A 26,887-nucleotide genomic window follows, 5' to 3' on the forward strand; every position below is an offset into this window, starting at 1 on the left:
GGAATGTCATTTAAATTCCTGAATTTTAATTGAGTTTGCAAACAGAAAGCATAATTGTAATTCATAGCATATACGTTCTCATATGTACTATATCAATGATCAACGTTTGAAATGCTATTTACATAATTTCATAAATATATTTAATAAATGAGTTCATTTTATAGGCTGTGGTAGAAAAATTACATTTCCCAAAATGCACTCATTTATCTCAATATTAAAAACTCACATTTCTTTGAATTGCAAATTTTTTCTCTCGTTTTTGCAGTCTCTCCCAGTAACCATGTCAACAACATCTGCAGCATGTGGGGAAACTTCCACTTCAAGACATTCGATGGGGACGTTTATCAGTTCCCAGGCATGTGCGAGTATAACCTGGTGTCTGACTGCCAAAGCCTCGTTCGTGAGTTCTTGGTTCATGTGAAGAGAACTGAACACACCAATGGCCCAAAGATCAGCAGGGTGTCAGTTAGTATCAATGACATTGCCGTTGAGTTGACCGAGAACCAGGTTGTGATCAATGGACAAAAGTAAGATTATGCAGAACTGAAGTGCTAATTTGCTCCCAAAGAAAAGTTTTCTGATCGATCAATTTTTCATTTTAATCTTTTCTCTTATTCAGCGTAACACTGCCTGTGCATGTCTCAGGGATCCTTGTGGAAGAAAACACAATTTACACTAAGCTCTATTCCAAAATGGGCATCACTGTCATGTGGAACAAAGAGGATGCAGTTATGGTGAGGCTATGTGGCTCGTTATGAGTTCAAAACAAATTTAACTATAGATTTTCATGTGGATCATATCAGTCTGATTTAAGATTCACAAACCCAACTACACTAAACTTGCTTCAAAAAGTCTATTTTGAATGATTGATAAATAAAAATGGCTTATATAGCCTACATACAATACAAGTAATCAGTTATCGAATCAAACACTGCTGCTGTATGTTTTTGATTCACTAAAAAGAACCGGCTCATATGAGTCATTTGATAGTGAGTTAGACTACACTGTGCTGTATGTTATTGATTCACTAAAAAGAACCGGCTCATATGAGTCATTTGATAGTGAGTTAGACAACACTGTGCTGTATGTTATTGATTCACTAAAATGAACCGACTCATATGAGTCATTTGATAGTGAGTTAGACTACACTGTGCTGTATGTTACTGAGTCACTAAAAAGAACCGGCTCATATGAGTCATTTGATAGTGAGTTAGACTAGACTGTGCTGTATGTTATTGATTCACTAAAAAGAACCGGCTCATATGAGCCGTTTGTTAGTGAATCGGACTACATTTCTAGCGCTCAATAATTGATTCACCAAAGAGAATCAGCTGTAATCGCGTTATATGCTTGTTTTAGCGTGAAGCTCACAAAAACAATTCAATCGAAAGGCATGTACTGTGTTCACAATCGCCCCCTATACCCTCATTAACTATTCCCTACATTACTCCACTAATATAGTCTATGAAAACGAGAGAATGAATTCGGACACTGAGTGCATCGCAAGGGCTGCCGCTTGTGCATAGTTTGTGGTTGCTGTTTAACATTTTAGCAAACAGGCCCCAGTAGTAAGATGAAAAGATTAATCTTGAACTCTGCATACATAAACCGTAATTAAACAATTTAATAATCAATTAAAATGGAATTTATACCTGATGAATATCACTCTGTAGCCAGCGGTTTAAAAAATGTATGTTGGCTCCATCTTCAAGACGCGGGAATTCATTCAAGTCACGCGACTCTCACAGTGCATTATGGGTATTCTCTAGCTGTTGAGGGTACATCAGTTGTACACTCATTATTGCGGTGCAATGTGGGATTGAAAAACGTCCACAATGGCTGAATCCCAAATGGCACACTTCTATGCAACTTGTGGACTTACAATGGCTGCTGCGTGCGCGTGTCCGCAAAGACTATAGAGGGTATGCAACGACGTAACTTTCCCGCCGAAAACGCGCTCCCTCAGCTGGACTGAGTGGCAAAAGAACCTGCTGCATGACTGGATTTAATAGGGGAAACTGTGAAAACGCGACTAAAACAAACGATTACACTAAAGGTTGGGCTCGAAAGTGTTCCTTACAACTTGTCAAATAAACCTAATACATGGATATTGACATGCAGCCAGGAATCGTGTTTCCTGACATTTATATGTGCCTGATATCAACGGCGGGGAAATACATAAAGGAAATCTGCCTGTGAATATTTAATATAACTACAATATAGGTATGTTTAAATCCGCATAATCACTTATATCAATGTTATATCGTAATATTGTCCAGCCTTAAAACATATATAGTTTTATAGTATAGTTTTTGTCAGTGTTGTTTATTTAAAAACACCCAATTATGCAGAATATAAGATGGAAAATATTTAATTGATGAGTTGTCAACATAATATATAACAATACAATATATACGCTATGATTTTACCTCAAAATCCAACAATTTGAAACAAGAAACCTGAGATTTGTGATTTAGGACTGCACATGCGCATTGCTATTTGAGCATAAGAAACAACATTTATGGGACAGTTCATGTCAGATTTTGTTGCTGATTTGAAATATGTTATTTAATTGTGAGTTTGCCTAGCACTTTTTGAGATTTCAGGATTCCTCCATTCAAATAGATAGGACTTGGTCTTGGATGCCCGAAATAGTTGCCTGGAGGCATTGCAAATATGATCACAGAGTGAACAGACTTTCCTCGAAAGGGACTTTGGTGTCTGTTAAGTCCACGAGACCGTAGGGTGTCCCGCCATTCATCATTTTAGGTTTCAGAAGGGTGCTCACGAGTGTCCCCTTTGCAGCAAGCTACGCAGAGGACTTTACACAGCAGTCAAAGCAGCATTACGTCACGAAAGTGCAGACTCAGAGGAAGACTCAAATAGTGCCCTATTTAAGGGTATAGGGGGCAATTTTGGACTACAGCTGTTTCTTTCCACTAATTTGTGGTTCATGGTTTATATCCTCAAACTCACTTCAGATCGGAAACTAGCATTCTAAGCTTGGTAAAAGTATAATTTGTTTCGCTGTAAATTAATCAAACGGCACATGAAGATTCAGTGTACACTGCTGCTTTCTTGGATTGGAAAACATAACCTAATTCTGAACTGGGCAATGATATGTCAGTCACCATATTATTCCACCTGAGCGCCATGCTTCTCTGTATGATGATTGGACAAGCACTCAAATAGGTGGGTGTAACGAAGTTCGTCAATACGGGAAGAAGGAGGCGGGAACCGGCGAACATTCAACAAAACTTTAATTAGAAATAAACAAAGAACAAAACGAAAGTAATGCCGGCAGACCCTCGCGGACGTCTGCCGGCCACACAAACATAATAAAACATAACATAAAGTCCAGGCCTGGTCCTCTCTCGTCCTTCACTGTAGTCGCTCCTCCTTTTATGCTCCCGGAGCTCCTCCGTGAGGGACTCAAGGCCGGTGCGCCTCCCAGGTGAAGCTCATTAACACTCGCGCCACCGGCCTCGCGCCGTTCCCTCACGGCTCTCGCCCGCCCTGGTCGCCACATACCCCCATCGCCCCTCGCAGGCCGGGGGGTACTCCCGAGACTGCGCTCTACTCCCCCCCGGGGCCTGTCTCGGCGGCCGCAGCACCTGGGGGTAAGGACAGACGAGACGAGAGAAAGGAGACGGAAGCAAGGGGAGCGACAGGACGAGAGAGGGGAGAGAGGAAAAAAGAGAAAAAAAAAATTCTTGGTCCGGTTCCCCGACACACTGCCGTTCGGTCCTCAGCCAGCCGGGAGGCTCTTCCTCGCGGTGCCATGCGGTGGCACTGGACGCTCGGTGGACGGCCCGATCCTCGACCGCCTCCTGGCGGCCGGCGATGGCTCCTCCGGACTGAGGGCAGCCGGCAGCGAGTCCCCCGTTCCCTGCTCCTCCCCTTTATGGCGGACGGCAGCAGGCTCCGGCCCACGGCAAACGGCGGCGACTCCTCCGCTCCCTCTTGGACGGCAGCCACCCCACCTCGTCCCAGGGGCACAGCCTCGAGCTCTCCGTCCCACCTGTCACTAGGCTCCAGCACCACCGCCTCGGGCAGCCTCTCGCGGTCTACACACACTCCCGCGCTGCCCGAACTCCGCAGCACCGCGATCCCCCTCAGCAGCGAGGGCTCTTCGACAGCATGTCCCTCCTTCCTCCCGGGTTTCGGCACCAATGTAACGAAGTTCGTCAATACGGGAAGAAGGAGGCGGGAACCGGCGAACATTCAACAAAACTTTAATTAGAAATAAACAAAGAACAAAACGAAAGTAATGCCGGCAGACCCTCGCGGACGTCTGCCGGCCACACAAACATAATAAAACATAACATAAAGTCCAGGCCTGGTCCTCTCTCGTCCTTCACTGTAGTCGCTCCTCCTTTTATGCTCCCGGAGCTCCTCCGTGAGGGACTCAAGGCCGGTGCGCCTCCCAGGTGAAGCTCATTAACACTCGCGCCACCGGCCTCGCGCCGTTCCCTCACGGCTCTCGCCCGCCCTGGTCGCCACAGTGGGATTTTGTGGAAAACAGCCAATATTTAAAACAGCTATACATGATTGATAGCACTTGTACTTTGAGAGCATGCTGTAGACGGCGATTTTTATTTGTATTTTTTTTTTTTTGCATTCTGAAATAGACAAAATGTAAATGGAGCGTACGTGTGATTTGTGAGGCATTACATTTGATGTTTATAATCATGTTTCATGTTTATATTCATGCGTTCATAAAGCACTTTTTTGAGTAGTTTGGGGAGAAGAATTTATTACACAACATGACACTGTTTAACTGAGGTGAAACTAGTTTACGCCACAGGAAACCAGTAGCAGACCTTTCAAGGAAGTAACCAGTAAATGATTTAGCATATTGTGCAAACACTGCAACATGTGAAGTGAAATACTATATAAGGCAGTTTTCTGTTACACATTGAAATATCTGCAATTGTATCCTTATGAACATGCAATAGTTATTCAAAACAGTGAATTTCAGTCTGCAGATGATATTCACTGGTGTATACTGACAAAAAAGTGTACTGTGAAAATACCAATGGTATATGTATTTGGTAATAATTTAGTACCATATTACCCGAGGACATCGTTATACCATGTTACTGGTTCCAATGGCTTACACTGGCCTTTTCCCTCAAGAATACAAGTGATGTCTATTCCATATTCCAGTTTTGTCCTTGCTTTGATCAATTATCATTAGAACTAACTTAATGTAAAATGGCCAAAAATACAAAGTCAAATGATCTAACCAAGAAGTTTTGTTTGGTTCTGTGTTAGGTGGAACTGGACTCCAAATATTCCAATCGCACTTGTGGACTGTGTGGTGATTTTAATGGAGTTCCAGTTTATAGTGAGTTCATTGAATCCGGTAAGTTACTTTTACAGACTTTTATTTTTACAGACTTTGATTTTGATTTCTTACTTTACTGAATTTAGTCATTATTGTCAGTTATGAACAGTAATGATTAATCCTCATGTTTTTCTAATCTGATAAATATCCAAGAGGTTTAAGAATATCAGAGAAGATCAAGTGTGTCTGTATCTTATTTAATACAGGACAGAAGGTTGGCTATACTGAGTTTGGAAATAAGCACAGAGTTCCCAACCCAACACATGACTGCGAAGATCCTTTTGAAAACATCGATGAGCAAAATGTGGTGGACAAATGTGAAAAATATGTAAGTTACAGAAAAGTTGTTCATTCCAAATGAAACTATTAAACTATTAATCAAAACTATTAATTGTCACAACAGCAACTCAGAATTCCAATATTGTTAATATGGATTTTTGAGGTTGAAGATGTCCCATGTCCTTTTCACAACAGTGGGCAGATTGTGCAGACCTTTTGGAGGATGAAAAGTGGTCTTCTTGTAACTGGGTTTTGAACACCAAGCCATATATCAAGGCCTGTACAAATGATATCTGTTCGCATGAACCTGAAGACGAAGACACCACCGCACTCTGTACGACTTTGTCTGAATATTCACGTCAGTGTTCGCACGCTGGGGGAACTCCACCGACCTGGAGAACAGCAAAATTCTGTGGTAAGAAATACCATGATAGTTCTGGTAGAAACTACAGAATTGTTCTACCTTGAGCTTTTTCTTTGCTTTGTATTCTTTAATTATGTTTATTGTTTAATTTAATTTAATTTAATTTAATTTAATTTAATTTAATTTAATTTAATTGTCATTTTAAAAATAAAAGGTAATTTCACCAGACGCGACACAACGAAAGCAAATAGAACCCATTACAATCAGTGATGCTGTCTACACTGGATGCGACGCGAGGCGACATGACAAATTCCAGACATTAACCTGATGCCCCGCTTTATTTCTGACATACTTCAAGTGTACGCGCTACTTCTGACATGAAGAACAAATGGACTGCAAAATGGTCGCTTTGTCGCATCCTGCGTAGACGGCCTCGAGCTGTTGCAACACAACTAAAAAATGTCACGTCCAGACATGGTGTAAATCTCTGTATGATTTGTATTCCCATGCAGCTGTCACATGCCCCTACAATATGGTACATTCTGAAAGCGGCTCCCCCTGTATGGACACGTGCTTACACAGAAACACAAACACACTGTGTGAGGAACACAAGATCGATGGCTGCTTCTGCCCACCAGGTCAGTAGTTTATACATAAAATTTCAAAAGTTTGGGATTAGAAAGTTTTTACTTTTATTCAACAAGGATGCATTAATACTGAACAAAAGTGACAATAAAGGCATTATTCTATTTAGAGTAAATGCTGTTCTTTTGAACATTCTATTTATATAGAAATATGAAGGAGCACAACTGTTTTCAACATTGATAATTATAAGAAATGTTTCTTGAGCAGAAAGTCGGCACATTAGAATGAATTCTGTAGGATCATGTGACACTAAAGACTGGAGTAATTTTACAATATTGCTTTTTTAGTGTATTTTTTATTAGTAAAGTAGCGACTTAGTAAAGAGACTTCTTTCAAAAACATTTAAAAAAATATTTCTGAACCCCAAACTTTTGAATGGTAATGTATTTATTTATTTATTGGCATTTTTCTTAATGAAGAACCACATAAAGTTGATATTAATGCAGTGTCTTTTCTATAGGAACTGTGTTTGATGACATCTCAAACACGGGCTGCATCCCAGCAGAAAAGTGTCAGTGCAAGCATGACCGTGTCTACAACACAGGAGAGGTTCTTCGCAAAGATGAGGAAGAATGGTAATTAAACATAATAGTAAAATGTGTGTAACACTACTGTTTTTTTTAGCCCAGTGCATTCTGTGACCCTTTATATATCTCAAGCATTTTACTACTCATATAGAAGAAAATTATTAATTTGCTATTAGTATTAAAGGGGTAGTTCACCTAAAAATGAAAAGCAGGCCTATCCCATGATTTACTCAACCTCGAGCCATCCTAAGTGTATATGATCTTCTTTCAGACAAACACAATTGGAGATATATTTAAAAATATCCATAGACCTCCAAGGTTTATATTTATTCTGAATGGCTGCCCAGATTTTCAAGACAAAAAAATTTATCCATATGACTCCAGGGGGTTAATAAAGGCCTTCTGAAGCGAATCAATGTGTTTGTGTAAGACAAATATCCTTATTTAAAACTTTATAAAATAAAATAACTAGCTTCCGCTGTGACAGCCATACGCATTTGATGTACATCTAAAAAGTGTACGTAGTACATGATGCCATGACGTACTCCGCGTTATAGTGTAGGACATAACGTAGTACGTCATGGTGTACCATTTTTGGGTGAATTATCCCTTTAAATGCATATGCCTTACTAAATGCTAAATTATGATGACATTGGATGAATAGGAAAAGTGTATAAAAATGTAAAATAAAACAACAAAAGTGTGGTTTACCATGTTGGCATCTGAAGCTTGTTGTTTACTGTGTTTGTTTGTAATTGTATTGTGTAATTCAGTATATGTGAGGAGGGAAAGTGGATCTGTGAGAGTATTCCTGGCCCTGGCCTGTGCGCAGTAGAGGAAGGATCTCACTTCACCACTTACGATGGGAAAGAATTCACATTCCATGGAGACTGCAACTATGAGCTCTCAAAAGTAAGCATGTTTTAGTTACTAATTAGATCTTCTGTAGTTGCTAAGACATATGAGCTTGGATTTGTTTTGCTTGTATCCATTAGGAATATGCGAAATCCTTATAAATGTTAACTATTGCATTTGTGTTTTTGTAGGACTGTGATGAGTCCAAGTTCATCATATTGGGTCAGATTGTTCCTTGTTTTACTCATGAAACGGACACCTGTTTGAAATCTGTTGTGGTGCTGTTTGACAACGACAAGAAAAATGTGTGTATAATGCTCCACTTCCTCAACAACTACAACACAAAAGACTTGTATATTTGGCTTTTCTAGCAAACAGGTCCTTTTAGTTGAATTTTGACTGATTCATTTAAACAGAAATGTAGCTTGTGCAAAATAAAACTATGATGGTGTGCTTTCTTCTTCAGCCTCTGATTATTAAAGCTGATGGGACGGTACAACACAATGCAGAAGTTTCACTTCCTTACATGACAGGTGAGGAAGAAGAAGCTCTTTATTTTGTTTCTGTGCTTTAAACCTTGTGTGCTAGAGATATATGAAATGTTTTGCAAACTCTTTGACTCTTTTCTCCAGCTGACTTCACAGTGTTCATGCCATCATCGTTTTACATCATGCTTCAGACCTCCTTTGGGCTGCAGGTGCAGGTACAGCTGGTGCCTCTTATGCAGGTGTACATCACTGTGGACCAAAGATTCCAGGGCAAGACTTGTGGTGAGACTTCTGTCTTTAAAAGCAAGAAAAAACATCTGAATTAAGAAGTGAATCCATCATGATGGCCAATGATGTGCCATTTGTGTGCTTGCACAGGTCTCTGTGGAAATTTTAATAAAGTGCTGTCTGATGACCTGAAGACTCCTCAGGGAGTGGTGGAGGGTACAGCGGCTTCCTTCGCTAATGCCTGGAAGGCCCTTTCCAACTGTCCCGACCACACTGAGAGGATGGATGACCCCTGTTCCTACAGCAGTGACGTCGGTGAGAGACTTTTTGCATCCAAAATCAGTATGAAGTCAGATTGCACAGTTTTCAATTTAATGTTTGTAATGTTTTATACATGTATGGAAGGGATTGAAGGTGCACAGGAGCACCACTGTTCATTTACTTATACAAATTGAATATTAATATAAGAAAAAAAAGAAAAAAAAAAATATATATAAGAAATTTGTTGTTAAAGGTGCCACAAAATGTAATATAAGTTTAAGGTGTCCACTGAATGTGTCTGAAGTTTCAGCTCAAAATACCCCATAGATTTTTTTTTTATTAATTTTTGTAACTGCCTATTTTGGGGCATCATTAAATATGCGCCGATTCAGGATGCTTCCCCTTTAAATGCTCACACAGCTAATATAACCCTCAAAATGGATCTTTACAAAATGTTCGTCATGCATGCTGCATGCATGCATCAGATCATGTAAGCATATTATTTATTTGGATGTTTACATTTGATTCTGAATGAGTTTGATAGTGCTCCGTGGCTAATGGGCTAAAGCTAACATTACACACTGTTGGAGAGATTTATAAAGAATGAAGTTGTGTTTATGAATTATACAGACTGCAAGTGTTTAAAAATGAAAATAGTGACAGCTCTTGTCTCCGTGAATACAGTAATAAACGATGGTAACTTTAACCACATTTAACAGTACATTAGCAACATGCTAACGAAACATTTAGAAAGACAATTTACAAATCGCACAGAAAAAATATCATGATAATTTTGATAAATGACAATTTACAAATCACATCACTAAAAATATCATGATATCATGGATCATGTCAGTTATTATTGCTCCATCTGCCATTTTTCGCTATTGTCCTTGCTTGCTTACCTAGTCTGATGATTCAGCTGTGCACAGATCCAGACGTTAACACTCTGAGGTCTAAAAACGCGCCGGCGCGTTTTGCAGTTTTTTTTTCACATTGCAGCAAAACAGACTTAAAATACTCCGTCATTTTTTATCATAGAGACATAAGTAATATATCAAATGAAACTATAGAATGTCTTCTTTTTTTTGTGTACACTCACAATCAAAATAAAACTTTGTGCTTTTTAAAAAATAAATAAAATATACAGGGTGTGCTGTCCTGCCATCTCCGTCTCTGCAAACATCATTCTAAAAGGTCACTAAAAGTAACTAAAATAGACGGGCTTATACATGCTACATGGACATGAGAGATATGTCTTTGCAAAGCTTTAAGTGTCTACTTTTAAACGAAACAAATAAATTCTAAAAAAAATATTCTCCCTTTATGTAATCAGTATAAAAGTAAAGAGAGGTACTGTTTCTCCTGTCTTACCTAATTATCTTTAATGTGTGCCCGCCCACGCGCAGAGCGCTCTATTCATAAGATAATGTGCTGAGGCGATCTATGCAAACTGTAAACGCCCCTAACAGCGTCTTAAAAAGCATCACTACTCAGGTGAGCAGCCTCTTCAGATGGTCCTGGACAGTGAGGAAGAGTTCACTTTTTCCTCGGAAGAAGAACACGACTCTGACGATGAACGTCTGCATTTTGAAGAGCGACTTGATCCAGCTGAAGATACAGTTTCTGATGAGTAAGTGATTTAGTTTTACTTAAATTATTTGACGTGTTTTTCTATATAAGCGTACATATATATTTGTCTTATATTTACATCTAGGCCTATCTATATAACTCTATATAACTTTATCTCATAAAAATGCTTATAAAATAGAATGCTTTTCTGTTGATATTCGACTTGTTATTAATATGCATAGATACGTTGGATACACGCGTTAGATCGATTAACTGCATGCAGTTGAATAGCATATTATGATAGACGTGAATGTGCTAAAATATGCTTGGTTGTGAAATGCGCGAACGTGTTGCTATTCACTAAATGTGCTAACTGATATAGCAGACTGTAACGTTTTACACATTCGCACACTTTGTCCGGTAATGGCCAATTGACAGACATATACAGCATGCTTGTATACCTGTTAATTTCCTGTCAGTTATGCATAGCTAATGGTATGAGAGTAGTATCTTATATGCTAATAATAACAACAGTTTTTTTGTTTTGTTTTAGAAATGTGGATCCATCACTCTCGCATTCACCTGCAATTCTCACTAAGAGGGCACCCAGCAACACAGGCGATAATGAGAAAGAGTAAGTACACGTTTACCCACTATATGTGCAAACTGATATAGCAGACTGTAACGTTTACACATTCGCACACTTTGTCCGGTAATGGCCAGTTGACAGACATATACAGCATGCTTGTATACCTGTTACTTTCCTGTCCGTTATGCATAGGTAATGGTATGAGAGTAGTATCTTATATGCTAATAATAACAGTTTTTTTGTTTTGTTTTAGAAATGTGGATCCATCACTCTCACATTCACCTGCAATTCCCACTAAGAGGGCACCCAGCAACACAGGCGATAATGAGAAAGAGTAAGTACATGTTCACCCACTATATGGTAGGCCTATGTACACTACCGTTCAAAAGTTTGGGATCACTAAGATTTTTTATGTTTTTAAAATAAGTTTCATCTGCTCACCAAGGCTACATTTATTCAATTAAAAATACAGTAAAAACAGTAATATTGTGAAATATTATTCCAATTTAAAATAACTGTGTACTATTTAGTCTACAGTGTCACATGATCCTTCAGAAATCATTCTAATATGAGGATTTGCTACTCAAGAGACATTTATTGTTTACAATTGTTCAGAAATGTTTCTTGAGCTGCAAATCATCATATTAGAATGATTTCTGAAGGATCATGTGACACTGAAGACTGGAGTAATGATGGTGAATATTCAGCTTTGACATCACAAGAATAAATGACTTTGTGAAATATATTTAAATAGTACAGTTATTTTAAATTGGAATAATATTTCACAATATTCCTGTTTTTACTGTATTTTTAATTAAATAAATGTAGCCTTGGTGAGCAGACGAAACGTATTTTAAAAACATTTAAAAATCTTAGTGATCCCAAACTTTTGAACGGTAGTGTATGTATATATGTGTCTGTATGGCTTTCTTTCTTATGCGTGCACAATATTAGCATTAGTGCTTGGTAATGTTAATATATACAATAATAAACATTATATTAGTATTAGTTATTGATGATGCAAATAGTATAGCTCCTTGTGTAATAACCATCTCACTGTTTTTTTTTCTCCAGCTATAGCCCTAATGAGAGTGCTCCAAAACCCCTTGCAAAAAAGGCCAAGAAAACATTCAGACAAGCAACAGGCATTCAGCTCTGTCATGGAAAACAGATAATGACACTGACATGGTTCCACAGACTCTGAGATTCCTACCTGCACGGGAACCTGGACCACAGCTGCGTCCTGCTGATGAACACACTCCTAAGAGTCTCTTCAAAATGTTCAAAATGCAAGGAATAATGCCACCGCTGGTCGTCAGAACTGCATGCTTTGCAAAGTACAGCTTGGTAAAAGGCAAGACACACCTTGGAAATGCCAGGCATGTGACATTTACTTGTGTCTTCAGTTGAAAAGGAACTGTTTTCAAAAATGGCACACAGATGTGTGACTGTTCAGATTCTCTGTTCACCACCTCTCACTGACCATTGGGCTGCAAAGATTATCTATATGTGATCAAGCAGGTTATGTATAGGGTGTAAAAGTGGGCTTTTTTTTAAACCTTACCTTTATTTGCCTGTATACACAAAATGTGCCTTTGACCCTAGTTTATATGTGGATTATATTGTTAACTTTATTTTAAATAAAAAAGAAAAAAAACAATGATATGTCTTGTCTTTGCATTTTCTTAGTTGACATTCCTGAGTGAATGGCTCATTATGCGGCTCATTAGGGGCAGGGTCTTAATCTCCCCAGGTGTAAATCACTTCATTATTCATGAAGAGTCACACCTCTTCGCATATGGCCTAGCTAAACAAAAAGTGTCTTAGAAATTTAAAATCAATACAATGTTTTATGTGTCAGAGTAGGGAGGATCATTTCCACATCATTTTGAAGCAAAAACTCTACACTAAAATATACAATTCTCAAAAGTCTTGTGAAAAAACATTTAGTATGCATTTTGAGGTATTGTTTCAGTTACTTTTTTTTTTTTTTTTTTCAATAACCACGCATAAACATTATTCCTTTAAAAACACAAACATGTACATACATGTTCCTCACATATTATGGTAGCCTAGTTTGTGCTGAATACAGTGTAATGACACTTTTGTCATTAATATGTTTATAATCAACTGATAAAAGCACAAATGTCAGAGCATGTCAAAACTTCTCCAGGGCCCAAAATCAGCCTCAGACTCCAGAGGGTTAATACTGGCTGCCCTTGTGTAATGCCTTGAACATGAGCTGGCATATGCAAATATTGGGGGCGTACATATTAATGATCCCGACTGTTATGTAACAGTCACTGTTATGTTGAGATTCGCCTGTTCTTCGGAGGTCTTTTAAACAAATGAGATTTACATAAGAAGGAGGAAACAATGGTGTTTGAGACTCACTGTATGTCATTTCCATGTACTGAACTCTTGTTATTCAACTATGCCAAGGTAAATTCAATTTCCAATTCTATGGCACCTTTAAGTAAAAGTTTTGTATAAAATACCATATTTTATGATGCCTTTAGAGCACTTGCCGAGCACTGGTGTTCCAAGATGAAGGACAAGGAGAGCCTCTTTGCTAAATGTCACAGCACTGTCAATCCAGACAGCTACTACAAAGTAAGATCTGAAACAGGAAACCTTGAGAACTGTAACATTTTCCATGTGTTAATGAATGTTACCCAGCCTCCCACAATAAGCAGTGACACAACATGTTTATGTGCTTTCAGAGATGCAAATACTCCAGCTGTACCTGTGAGAAGAGCGAGGACTGTCTGTGTACGGTGTTCTCCTCATACGCCCGAGCCTGTGCGGCTAAAGGAATATTCCTCCAAGGCTGGAGAGATATTGTGTGTGGTAAGAAGGATGAAAGCTGTTAATTTGGCAGACAGGATGGGCAAGGAGTTTTCAAACCAGGTTGTCACTAGGGGGGTTTGTGGAAAACTGCAGTATAAAAAATGTCAAAAGTGTATTTAAAAAAGTAAAAACATTTTATATTGCTGTCATTCTGCTTTTTAAAGACAGTGTGATTGTTGTGATTTATTTAAGGCCAATTCACATTGAGATGCACCGACCCCGCTAGAAATTTTACGTTCCCAGAGCATTCTCAGAACGTCCCCACTGGTGTTAAGGACGTTGTCTAGTAACGTTCACAGTACGTTCAGAGACGGTCATGATGTGGAGTTTTTTTAAGGTTTGGGGGACGTTATTTGGTGGACCTTCACAGAACATTCAAGATGTTCTCTGAACATTTAGGGAACCATACTTTATTTGGAAATGTTCTCAGAACATCCCTGCTGCCCTTGTCAAAAAATGTAATTGAAAATTAGAGCTAAATTGACTAAAAAAAGTAGCTGTTCAAACAAAAACTAATTTTTCTTAAATGTCTAACATAAAAGCTCTTTTCAGGTAATTCCTGGATTAATATTATGAAACCTTTTCTTTAAAAGGCAAATCTCTTGCAGTAAGTCATTAGCTAACAACAGCACATGGATGAACTAATGTAACTGCTGTATCACTGCATCAGCAACTACACAGTTACTGAATTAAATAAAGTAACATGCAGCAGAACATCAGTGTTTCTGGATCATCACTGACTGAAGCACAGGTGCTACTCTTCAGCACAATGGTGACCTCACAAAACTCAGATAACAGAAACAACGTTAAACACTAACAGATCTCTCTAGATCTCAGCATCTTCACTTATCACAAAACACTCTGACTTTGTTTCTTTCATACAAATCTTCTTAAAGGCGCTTTAAGCGATTCTGAGCGGAGTAACTTCCTGTTGACGTTCGAAGTGTTGTCAAACAAAACAGAGGCTAGCTAGACCCTCCCTCCTACTCCTCCTCCCCCTCCCCTCCATGCTTCTTGAAACAGTCATGAACGCGCATTTAAAATGTAAGTAGCTTGCGTATTGACGCTGCTTGTCGGTTATTGGCTGGAGCATGTTTATTATGTTAAGTGGTCCAGGCTGCACCAGTTTGTTTTTGTTGCCGTTTTCGGAGCTTGTGGCGACTACAGAGACCGCGTTTTTTTACAGTGTGTTCAGGGGACAGGCAGCTAGCGCATAGTGAGGAGATGTTTGCGGTATGTGACAAAAAAAAATTGGGCCTAAAAACGCGTCAAATCGCTTAGAGCGCCTTTAATGAGGTGTTGATGTTTTATGAAAATTTATAAATGTCACTGTTACGGAGGTAAGCGCTTCCTTTAGTTAGACTTCCTTACCCTTGATGTTTAAACTTTATTTTTTTCTCCAATTGTTATAACTGTGTGTTTCTAAAGCATTTGTCACAAAAAAAAAAAAAAATCTGATCAAATGGATTTGGTTGCTCATTGTTGATGAATATAACATCATACAGTGGTCTTATTCACTGATCTCTGAATATTGTATTTTCTTTCATGTTGCAGGTCTATGATAATTGCATGAAATCCTGTCCTGCTTTGACATTTTGAATTAATTGTCATTTGTGCATAAATTATTCAGATTCACACAGACATCAAGATTCTGCATATGATCCTCAGCAATGGTGACAACAATTTTCAGATAAACAGATCAACTCTGAGCATCACAAAACAAGCTACTAAAGTTACAAAAAAGATTTTTGTTTATTCTCACCATTGTTGAGGATCATACACTGATTCATGATGTCTGTGTGAGTCTATTAAACACTGTTCAAAACTCTGTCTGTAGGCCTATAATGAACTTTAAAAAAAAAACTAACCATATAATACACTCATAGTTTTGACTCTAGTGATGATCAGTTGAATCACCAGCACTAAACAACCCAATTCATCTGATCAGAATTTCTCTTGCATTTCTTTGCTATAACAAACGTGTCTTGAAAACAGTTAAAATAGCCAGAGAAAATCTAATATTAAAATGGCAAGAATAAAGAGCCCATCTAATGCAAATGCTCACCTCCATAACGGTGACTTCAAACTTTATTATTTTCTATAAAACACACACTTAGAAGGTGACGTTCTTGTGACCTTGTGCAACTTTGCCTAAATGTGAACATTTGGGACATAAATCGTCCTCTTTTGGTAATGAAAGTGCTGCAGTTTAAGGTTCCTTATATGATTTTAAGGGGACATTCCAATTTGTTTAATTTTATGGTCACATAAGAACGTTACAATGAGGATATTTGGGACATTAACTGAACGTTCCCACACGGTCTTCTGTTGGTCATTTAATAACGTTCCCGATATGAGTTTAGGCTTATTTTATGGTTGCGCGTTCTATTTTGGTTATTTTATGGTTGCGCGTGAACGTTACAAAGAGGACATTTGGGAAGTTAACAGAATGTCCTATACTGATAGTCCCCTAAACATTCCTAGAATGTCCTGAATGTTCCCTGAAGGTCCACCAAATAACGTTCCCCAAACCTTAAAAGAACTCCACATTGCAACCGTTTCTGAACGTTCTGGGAACGTTACTAGACAACGTCCTTAATACCAGTGGGGACGTTCTGAGAATGTTCTGGGAACATAAAATTTCTCACGGGCTAACCTGTCACCTAGTAACGTTCCCAGAACGTTCAGAGACGGTCACGATGTGGAGTACTTTTAAGGTTTGGGGAACGTTATTTGATGGACCTTCATGGAACATTCAGGATGTTCTGGGAATGTTTAGGGGACTATTACTATAGGACATTCTGATAACTTCCCAAATGTCCTCTTTGTAATGTTCTTGCATGACCATAAAATAACCAAAATAGAACGTCCCCCTACACTCATATCGGGAACGTTATTAAATGACCAATAGAGGACCGTGTGGGAACGTTCTGTTAATGTCCCAAATGTCCTCTTTGTAATGTTCTTTTTTGACCATAAAATAACCAAAATGGAACGTCCCCCTAAAGTCATATAAGGAAACTTGAACTGCAGCACTTTCATTACCAAAAGAGGACGTTTTAGGAACATCCCGAATGTTCTGTAAAGGTTCTGGAATTTTTGTCACCTTTTGAGAACTTTTAGGGAACGTTGCGCAACATTAGTTACTAATTTTTCACACTACAAAATGTTTTACCAATTAAGAAGTACAGCACTTTTAGGCCTGTTTTCACAGACAGGGCTTAGCCTAAGCCAGGATTAGGCCTTAGTTCAATTAGCATATTGAAGTAGCTTTTATAAACGTACACTAGAAAAAAACATTACTGATGTGTATCTTGAGACAAAACAATGGCACTGACGTATTTTAAGATCTGTCAGTACAAGTTACTTTCAATTAAAACAGCTCAAACATGCATTTTAGTCTTGGACTAGCTTAAGCCTTGTCTGTGAAACTGGGGGATAAAATTTCACCCCTCTTCCTAATGTGGGCATAAATATTGGGACGGTTTAACTTAAAGCAAATGTATATATGTAAAAGTTAATATTTAAATGTAAATCCCTTAAAAGCAATTACAGGAGCGAGTCTGTGACCCATAGACATCACCAGGACTCTTGGTTTCACACTTTGAAATGCTACTCCAGGCCTTTAATACAGCCATTTTCAGTTTCTGCTTTTAGTCTCCTCTTCAGCTAGTGAAATGCATGTTAAATGGGATTTAAATCTGGAAACTGACTTGGCCAATCTAAGACCCAAAATTTCTTTACCATGATAATCTTGATTGAGTTGGCAGTACTAGTGTTTTGGGTCATTGTCCTGTTGCCATATGAAGCACTTTCCAATGAGTCTTGTGGCATTTTCTTAAACACTGGTAGGCAAGATTCTTTTGTACACCTTCTGAATTCATTCTTCTGCTGTCATCATTGAATCAGTCATCAATAAAGATGAGCAGAGGTGGGTAATCCAGGGATCAGAGAGTAAAAGTCCTGCCATATTTTTATTCCACCCACTGAAGCATTAATGAGATAAATAAGTGATTAATTGAGTGATGATTGACCATTATTGAAGACACCTGATGATAACAAGCAGAATCACCAAAGGAGAAAATCACAATTTTAAGTTACCATCATCGAGGTCAGGGTTTGTTTTAGTTGAGCTCTTGACCCTTGACTTTTTAATATTAAATTTTGTTTTGGCAGTTTTAACTGCATCAAAATCTACCAGACAAGCAAAGTTAAAAGATGATCAGGTGGTGTTGGTTATGTTTTCACATAATCATTATTTGATCTGAATCACTGAACTCATTTAGAGCACAATATCTGAGTTAGATTTACATTATTGATTACAGCAGCACTGTGATTCTACAGCAGATCAGCTTTATCAATACAATTTTTTTTTTTTAAAGTTCTGATTTAAAAAAACAGAGCTCATTTAAACACACAGACATCAAGAATCAGTCTGTGAATCTCAACAGTGGTGAGAATAATAAAGCATGTTGCAATGCATTCTGGGTGCTACCAATCAAAATTCATCCATGCCTCCCATCATGCATTGCTGCATGAATAAATTATGAGCTGAATTGTCTTAGTAATTTTCTTTATTCTCACTATTAAAATTTTGCTCTTTTTCTGTGACTTTAGTAGCTTGTTTTCTAATGTTCAGAGTTGATCTGTTTATCAGAATATGTTGCTTGTCACCGTTGTTGAGATTCGTACGCTGATTCTTGATGTCTGTGTGTGCCTAAAATAAATCTTTTTTTTTTTGTGAGAAGGACAACTTTTTTTTTTTTTAAATTCTGTATTGTAAAAGTTGATCTTGTGCTGTAGAATCACAGTGCTGCTGTAATCAATAATGTCAATCTAACTCAGTGATTCAAATCAAATAATGATTATGTGAAAACATAATCAACACCATCACCTTTTAACTTTGCTTGCCTGGTAGGTTTTAATGCAGTTAAAACTGCCCAAACAATATCTAATATCAAAAAGTTAAGGGTCAAGAGCTCAACTAAAACAAACCCTGACCTCGATGATGGTAACTTAAAAATAGTGATTTTCTCCTTTGGTGATTCTGCTTGTTATCATCAGGTGTCTTCAATAATGGTCAATCATCACTCAATTAAACACTTATTTATCTCATTAATGCTTCAGTGGGTGGAATAAAAATATGGCAGGACTTTTACTTTCTGACCCCTGGATTACCCACCTCTGAAGATGAGTGAACCTGTTCCAGAGGCAGACATGCATGCCCATGACATGATACTACCTCCACCGTGCTTTCCAGATGAGGTTGTATGCCTTGGATCATTTGCAGTTTCTTTTTTTCTCCACACTTTTTACTTTCCCACTTTGATAAAAGTTAATATTTGTCTCATCTGTCCATAAAACTGTTCTAAAACTCTATTGGCTCATCTCTGTGTGTTTTTGCAAATTCTACTTGGTTTTCCTATTTTTGGTACTGGTCAGATATTTGATCTTGCTGTGTATCCTATGTAATTCTGTTGGTGAAGACTCCTGAGAACAGCACTTTCTGGAGGTTGCTGGTGATTTTACTGACAGTTATTTTAGAGTTTTTTCATAGCCCTTGTCATTTGTCTATCATCAACTGCTGTCAATTTTCTCAGCTGACCTGGTCGTTGTCAGTTGCTGAATCTTGTTAGTGGTATCTATCTTTTTCAGGACATTCCAAGTCAGTCTCCAGATTTAAATCCTATTGAATAAGCATTTCACCAGATGAAGATGAGACTAAAGGCAGAAACTCCCTAAAACAAGCAACCGTTGAAAATGGCTGCATTAAAGGCCTGGAAAAGCATTTCAAAGTGTGAAACCAAGAGTCTGGTGATGTCTATGGGTCAAAGATTCGCTCCTGTGATTGCTTGCAAGGGATTTACAAGGGCATTGTATATATATATGTAGCATTTAGAAAGGGCATCCTTCACAAGTGGGATTATCACATTTGGATGTCCTTGGCATCAAAAAGTTTGAAAACCCCTTATTTAGACTAGAAGATTAGAAGAATGCTTGCCATTTTTCTCCATGCACGTTTACAACACATTCTTTTCAAACTTATCCCTACAGAGAAGTATACAGAGAACTGCCCGGCCTCACAGAACTACTCCTATCAGCTGCAGAGCTGCCAGCGTACCTGTCTTTCTCTCGCCTCTGAGCGCCAAAGCTGTAGCGTTGACTTTGTGCCCGTTGATGGATGCGTATGTCCAGAAGGACTCTACCATGATGAGAATGAACTGTGTGTACCTATGGAAAACTGTCCATGTTACCACAACGGAGTGAAAATCCATCCCGGCAAGTCTGTCACCATTAGGGATGAACACTGGTAAGCGGATGATCATTTATTTACATTAGTGCATTAGTTATGCAAATTATGAATTTATTAGACCGTTTGATTTTATTTCTTTCTCCAGTGATTGCAGAAATGGAAAGATCCACTGTCGTTCCAGGAAAACCCAAATTCTGGGTATGAAAAATTACTTTAATCTGCTGCAGGTCAATAAGTATGCTTTTGGTTAACATATCAGTAAAGCACCAATAGCATACCCTTACCTGCAAAATTCATTAAAATCTGTTGTAAATGGTCTTTAAATATGATTATATAAAAAGTACATGAATGGTGGAGCATCTGCGTCTGATATCTTTTGCAGGATGTTCTTCTCCAAAGGTTTTCTTCAACTGCAGTACAGCAGGCCCAGATGAACATGGATTGGAGTGTGCACAGACTTGTATGCAACAGGAAGTTGACTGTGTGAGACCATAGTTTTTTTCTTTCCCAAAGTCTATAGCTTCATTTTGCTAGTGATCTTATTTTTGTGTTTTCTTCCCTTCTTCCCAGTTCTCGGTGGACTGTCAGTCTGGCTGCCAGTGTCCTTTAGGTCTATTGGATGATGGCAGAGGACACTGCGTTAAACCAGATAACTGCCCATGTAAACATGATAGACAGTTTTATGCACCAGGATCTGAGATAACCATAGATTGCAATAAATGGTGTGTAAAACCAGTGTTACCTTAGCATCATTAATATACTATTATATTTTTAATAATATTTTGACTTAGTTTTCTTTTTATATATTTTCCATTTTCAGCAATTTAGTCATTTTTGGGTTTGTGTGTTTTTGGCATTTAGTTGTTCCGTTCAGTCGGTTACGTTCGACGTATGTCAGAAGTGAACCGACGAATTGGGACATCACAAGAGAGCCCTATCACCTTCGAGTGTAAACTAAATGAGCCAATGAACATTGGCGTGGAAGCTTTGCGTCAAGCACACCGCCTCCGTGAGCGGGTATAAATGCGGAAGCGGAGCACTCAAACTTCTTTTGCTTCGGAGCCAAGCATTTGTGTTTCTGTTGCTCCAAAAAGTCTTTCGGAGCCTTTGTTGGAGAGTGTTGGTGAAACGGCACTTCGCGTCGGCCACAAGCTTTTACACAGCTCTCAGACTGCTTTTTCACAGCAAGCTTTGATTGTTGCTGGTCAGGTCTGCGATTTGGGCCAATTTTCTCTGTGTGTGCTGATTGTAGGTGACCAGTGTGAACCTACAATCGCACCGTGGCTGATCCCCTGTGTGCTACAGCACCTGTACAAAGACCGTTTTCCTTTCTAAAAGAGCTTAACGGACGGACACTGTGTCTTTTTCAAGATGTCATTCTGTCCATGCATTACTGGATGCGGACGTTCCCTGGCCCCTGCTGATGGTCACAATCACTGCATTACATATATGGGCATTCAGCATGCTGAAGCATCTTTTGTGGATGGTTAAATTTTCTCACTGTGGGAATATTACCTCCTCAGTGTTGAGATCCAGACTCTCGTTCTTTGGTTCTCAGGGAGCGGGGGTCCCCTCCCCTATGCCCCAGGCTGCTGTTTTTTCTGGTTCACGCCAGGAGAGTGGTGCCACGGCGTGTAGGAAGGGTGATCTGAGGATTACGGTTAGGGCTTCCCTGCCGAGATCTTCTCCGTGGGCCCCTAACCTCTCCACTACACTGCAGCCAGTGGTGCTACCGGAGGATCGTGGTGGTCCGTCTCGTGAGTGACCAGCCGTTTCCTTTGGTGCGCCGGCAGACGACTAGATGTCGATTGCGGCATCAGAAGGTGAGCAAGAGTCATCGGGAGATAAAGACTCGGCTGCGTTGCCTCTGGAAGGGGACAGTAACTGTGGCTTTTTATTAGGGGTCCCAATTTGTCGGTTCAGTTCTGACGTACGTCGAACGTGACAGACTGAAAGGGAACGTCTCGGTTACGTATGTAACCCTCGTTCCCTGAAGGAGGGAATGGAGTTCCTGTGTCTCTGCTGAGTGTGGGTTACATGCTCGTCTCCTCAGCAAAAATCAAAGTGTGAGTGCTCAGCTTTCAGCATTTATACCCGCTCACGGGGGTGGTGAGTGTGATACAAAGCTTGCATGCCATTGTCCATTGGCTCGTTTAGTTTACACTCGAAGGTGATGGGTCTCTCTTGCGATATCCCAATTTGTCGGTTCACTTCTGACGTAAGTCTCTGACATATGTAACAAGGGTTACATACGTAACCAATAGCGGTGTGACGAGACCAGTATCTCACGAGACGAGACGAGACTCGAGATTGAGTTCACGAGACGAGACAAGATGGCGAAATACATGACTAGAAAAACTATTCTGCAGGTGTATTTGAAATGTTTTAACTAATCATTTTGTAATGAATGTCATTTCAGTTCTACTTTCCGAGTATGAATTATCATATGCAGTAAAAGACAACAATACTCAAGTAATGTAAAAGGTTTTGCCACTAACTCAACTGACTGACTTCCCTCCTGTATGATTTCAGTCTCTTCAGATCTTACTGTACATGAATTATGAACTTCTACAACTTTTGACCTCCTAACTGAACTCCTCTCCACAATCTGATCACAGAAATAAAAACAGTATAAATAAAAATGGTAACACTTTACAATAAGGTCTCATTTATTAACATTAATGTATTAACCAACATCAACTAACAACAAGCAATATATTTGCTACAGTATTTATTAATCTTTGTTAGTTGATAAAAATAGTCATTCATTGTTAGTTCATGATAGTTCACAGTGCATTAACTAATGTTAACAAATGAAACCTTATTGTTTGTACTAGTAAATAATAAGAAGAGAAAACTGTTATTCATTTTTATGGTAACACTTTACAATAAGTGCAACCATAATCGCACTCTCTCAATATTCAAAGATCAAATAAGACCAAATTTTTCTTTGATACAGAGCTGAGAGATGGTTACAACTACACTGCCCAGCCTAAAATAGCTTTCATATTGAGAGATATCTGTATTCATCAGTGAGCCGCTTTTAAAATGCGGGGTATTGAAATCACGTTTGAATGCGCGCGCGCGTTTACTTTCACTTTTAAACGGTCGCGCGTACTCTGTAAATATGGAGTGGCGGCGACCGTTATCCAACTGAATTAAATGTTTTTTTTTATTATTTAAATACAAAGCAAAACGACAGTGGAGGCATAATGTAAACGTAGCGGTGGCATATTCTTTCCTAATCATCCTAACACTCTGTCATGGCAACATCACGAGACTACTTTTCGCCTCGACGAGAAATCTCGTCACAGTTTAGTCTCGCGAGATCTCGTGCCACGAGATCTCGTCACACCCCTAGTAACCAAGATGTTTTTATTTATCTAGATAGTTTTTATTAATTTTATTCATTTTATTTCAGTAACCCTGTGTAAAAAAACATCTAATTCCATTGCCACATTGAAGTTAAATTGCTGTAAAAAAAAAAAAAAAATCTGAACAATGAGTAAATACACTAATTAGTTTTTATGATCTATAGTATTATCCTGTAGAATGACAGTTTTTAAAATTTAAGTCTACCTCTATATTTACAGCACTTGCCGACGGGGAAAATGGAAATGTACACATTATAAGTGTCCAGGCATATGCACCATATATGGCAGTGGACATTATAAAACTTTTGATCAGCAAAGATTTGGCTTCAGGGGAGACTGCAGTTATATTGCTGCTCAGGTATGAGCTGTGGGTGGACACAACAGCATTTGATTAGATATTTCATGAAAATAAAGTTACAAATAAACCTCTTCCTTCCAGAGGCAAAAGGTCATGCTCTTTTATTTTACAGAATAATTGTGGAAATAAAACTGGCAATTTTCACGTGATCACCGAGAATATGCCTTGTGGAACAACAGGAACTACATGTTCAAAGGCTGTAGGGATACTTTTGGGGGTAAGGCTATAGGTGTACATCTCAAGCTCATTCAGAGTAAAATAAAAGATGTTTCTAAAGGGTTGTGAAATACTAAAGCAAGCTGTACAGCATGTAAACACTGTTACATATGGTATAAGACAATGATAGTGCTCAAAGCCAATAAAGGATTTTCCCCCTATTTTCTTCAACATTTGAAAGAAATATTGGATGAATGTCAGTAACTGGATGCAATATTTGTTTTCAGAACTGATCTGTGCTGAAATGGGTGTTTCATGACTCTTTAATATTATCTATCATGCAGTATCATTTTAGTTTTTTCTTTCTAACAACTTCTCTTGCCCACTTACACACAGAGGACTTGGCTGCTGCTTTCTGATGGGACTGTAAAAGCCATTGATACTGGAAGTGGTCCAAAGATCAAGTACAATGAGAGAAACATCGGGATGTACCTTGTCATTGATGCTGACATCGGACTGACAATTTTTTGGGACCGTAAAACCACCGTCCGCATCATTCTGCAACCTCAACACATGGTCAGTTGAAGTCATGAATCATGATCGGCAGTTTTTCATGTTTTGTGCTAACATTTCCAGACAATTTACAATAGTCCCTCAGTTTCATTTATTTGTAGCTCAGCCTCTGCTTCATTATATTTTCACAGGGAGACATTTGTGGCTTGTGTGGAAATTTCAATGGAAATGGAAAAGATGACTTCACGACTCAGGGAAATTTGCCAACTATAAATGTATTGGAGTTTGTGGATAGCTGGAAAGTGTTAAGCACCTGCCCTGATGCAAAACCAGACTTTAACCCGTGCCTTGAGACCCCCAATCGAGAGACATGGGCAAAAATACAATGTAGCATCATAAAAGAAGAAACATTCAAAGACTGCCATAACAAGGTACAGATGGAAAGCATTTTGAGTCAATGATTTGAAGCTTGCTGTAACGTGGTATACAAGAATCTAACATTTAAGGTGGGAAACACATTTTTCCACAGGTGGATCCAAACCCATATTATGAAAACTGTGTGAGGGACACATGCTCATGTGACACAGGTGGAGATTGTGAGTGCTTCTGTGCAGCTGTGGCAGCTTATGCTCAAGCCTGCAATGACGCGGGTGTTTGTGTCGATTGGAGAACACCTGAGATCTGCCGTAAGCATCTTTAATTCTACTGCACATTTTAAATCTGTAACCTTTGAATGTGATTTTCGTGCATATTCTAAATTCAGTATCTTCAGCCATTGTGCTGGAGGAAAATAGGTGAATAGATTGATTGTCGAATTTTATCAATGCTTAAAGTGTTTTCTTTCTTTCAACAGTGTACTGTAGTTTCATTGCATTTTATTTAGTTTGTATTAATACTTTTTGTGTTCATATTTATATTCATGTTTCTCTGTCAGCTGTGTACTGTGACTACTACAATGAACATGGAGAATGCACATGGCACTACAGTCCTTGTCATACACCTTGCTACAAAACCTGTCTCAACCCTGATGGTATCTGCAATACCACTTTACCCAACCTGGAAGGTGAGCACACACTGTTTTGCATTTTTGAAGTCTGAGTGTTCCTGGACTCCATCCCCCCACATTCCTCTACATTTCCAGTTAAGAATGTTTTTTTTTTTTTTTTTTTTTGATGATGATGATTATTTTTCAAACTTTTTCACAGTAAACTTAATTATACCAATCCTGTTGGCCTACTCTTTCATTCTCTGGGAGAATATTGTAAAACACTTGAAAAATGTGATTTCATATACAACAGTAATGACCAAGGAGAACAAAATTTCTTTTTTTAAAAACACATTCTACTTGCAAGACAACTCCGCAATCTACAGGGAAAGAAAATATTTGTACATTAAGCTTTTTTTTTCTGTATAGCAGCCCATTACAGGCAATGTTAAAGGATTAGTTCATTTACTCACCCTCTAGCCATCATAGGTGTATATGCTTTTCTTCTTTCAGACAAATACAATCTGAGTTATATTAATAATCACCCTGATGCTCCAAAGCTTTATAATCACAGTGCATGAAAACCACCTGTGTGAAGCTCTAAAAAAGTGCAACCATCCATCATAAATGTACTCCACATAGCTCTGGGGGTTATTGGGGGTCTGAAGCGAAGTAATGCATTTGTGTAAGGAAAAATATCCATATTTAACATGTTATAAAGTAAAATAACTAGCTTCCGCCAGACCACCTTCCATATTCAACTTCCGTATTCTTCGTAAGTTCGTAAGTTTGAAATAGCAATGAAAATTAAAAATTCTTTTTGCATGTGTTTTATGTGTTTGTTAAAGGTTGAATTCAAACCAAATACTGCCATTCTGCCTATACTACTTCTGAATAGTTTCATAAATTTTATGAACATTATGGAAATAAATGGTTCAGGTCACTCAAACCATAGGCTATATGGAAATGGATGAGTCCTTATGTGGTCACCAATGGAGCCTGGATTGTATCTAGTGGAAAGGTTTGGTACTGCACCCAAACAAAATCTTACTGAAAGGGGTCATGAACTGCGTTGGTTTATTGTTTTATGTTTCCTGGGGTGCACTTAAAATGTTAGTATGCTTTTTACATCCAAAATTGTCATAATTTATAAATAAAAGGCATTTTTCCTACCCTGAGTTTTGCCCTCTGGTTTGAACGCTCTGTTTTAAGGGGCGTGTCTGCTGTGAGACTTCAGTGT

The 26,887-nt window shown here is 38.6% G+C and overlaps 1 protein-coding gene across 1 annotated transcript in view; it reads left to right on the forward strand.

Moving 5' to 3' along the window:
• muc2.1 (mucin 2.1) overlaps positions 1–26,424 on the forward strand; it is a 28,364-nt gene extending 1,940 nt beyond the window's left edge. The window contains exons 2-28 of the mRNA XM_048158196.1: positions 266–527; positions 620–734; positions 5,278–5,368; positions 5,557–5,678; positions 5,825–6,044; positions 6,506–6,631; positions 7,099–7,213; positions 7,939–8,077; positions 8,212–8,325; positions 8,487–8,553; positions 8,653–8,790; positions 8,887–9,168; positions 10,495–10,630; positions 11,123–11,203; positions 11,412–11,492; positions 13,678–13,771; positions 13,882–14,008; positions 20,063–20,318; positions 20,407–20,459; positions 20,644–20,744; positions 20,832–20,983; positions 23,855–23,993; positions 24,106–24,210; positions 24,546–24,725; positions 24,854–25,093; positions 25,192–25,348; positions 25,597–26,424. Coding sequence (XP_048014153.1) covers positions 266–527; positions 620–734; positions 5,278–5,368; positions 5,557–5,678; positions 5,825–6,044; positions 6,506–6,631; positions 7,099–7,213; positions 7,939–8,077; positions 8,212–8,325; positions 8,487–8,553; positions 8,653–8,790; positions 8,887–9,168; positions 10,495–10,630; positions 11,123–11,203; positions 11,412–11,492; positions 13,678–13,771; positions 13,882–14,008; positions 20,063–20,318; positions 20,407–20,459; positions 20,644–20,744; positions 20,832–20,983; positions 23,855–23,993; positions 24,106–24,210; positions 24,546–24,725; positions 24,854–25,093; positions 25,192–25,348; positions 25,597–25,760 — 3,857 coding nt within the window. The 3' untranslated portion in view covers positions 25,761–26,424. The remainder of the gene's footprint in view (positions 1–265; positions 528–619; positions 735–5,277; positions 5,369–5,556; positions 5,679–5,824; positions 6,045–6,505; positions 6,632–7,098; positions 7,214–7,938; positions 8,078–8,211; positions 8,326–8,486; positions 8,554–8,652; positions 8,791–8,886; positions 9,169–10,494; positions 10,631–11,122; positions 11,204–11,411; positions 11,493–13,677; positions 13,772–13,881; positions 14,009–20,062; positions 20,319–20,406; positions 20,460–20,643; positions 20,745–20,831; positions 20,984–23,854; positions 23,994–24,105; positions 24,211–24,545; positions 24,726–24,853; positions 25,094–25,191; positions 25,349–25,596) is intronic.
• The last annotated feature ends 463 nt before the right edge of the window (positions 26,425–26,887 follow it).

The sequence above is a fragment of the Megalobrama amblycephala genome, linkage group LG15 (assembly GCF_018812025.1).
Source record: "Megalobrama amblycephala isolate DHTTF-2021 linkage group LG15, ASM1881202v1, whole genome shotgun sequence".
NCBI classification, from domain to species: domain Eukaryota; kingdom Metazoa; phylum Chordata; class Actinopteri; order Cypriniformes; family Xenocyprididae; genus Megalobrama; species Megalobrama amblycephala.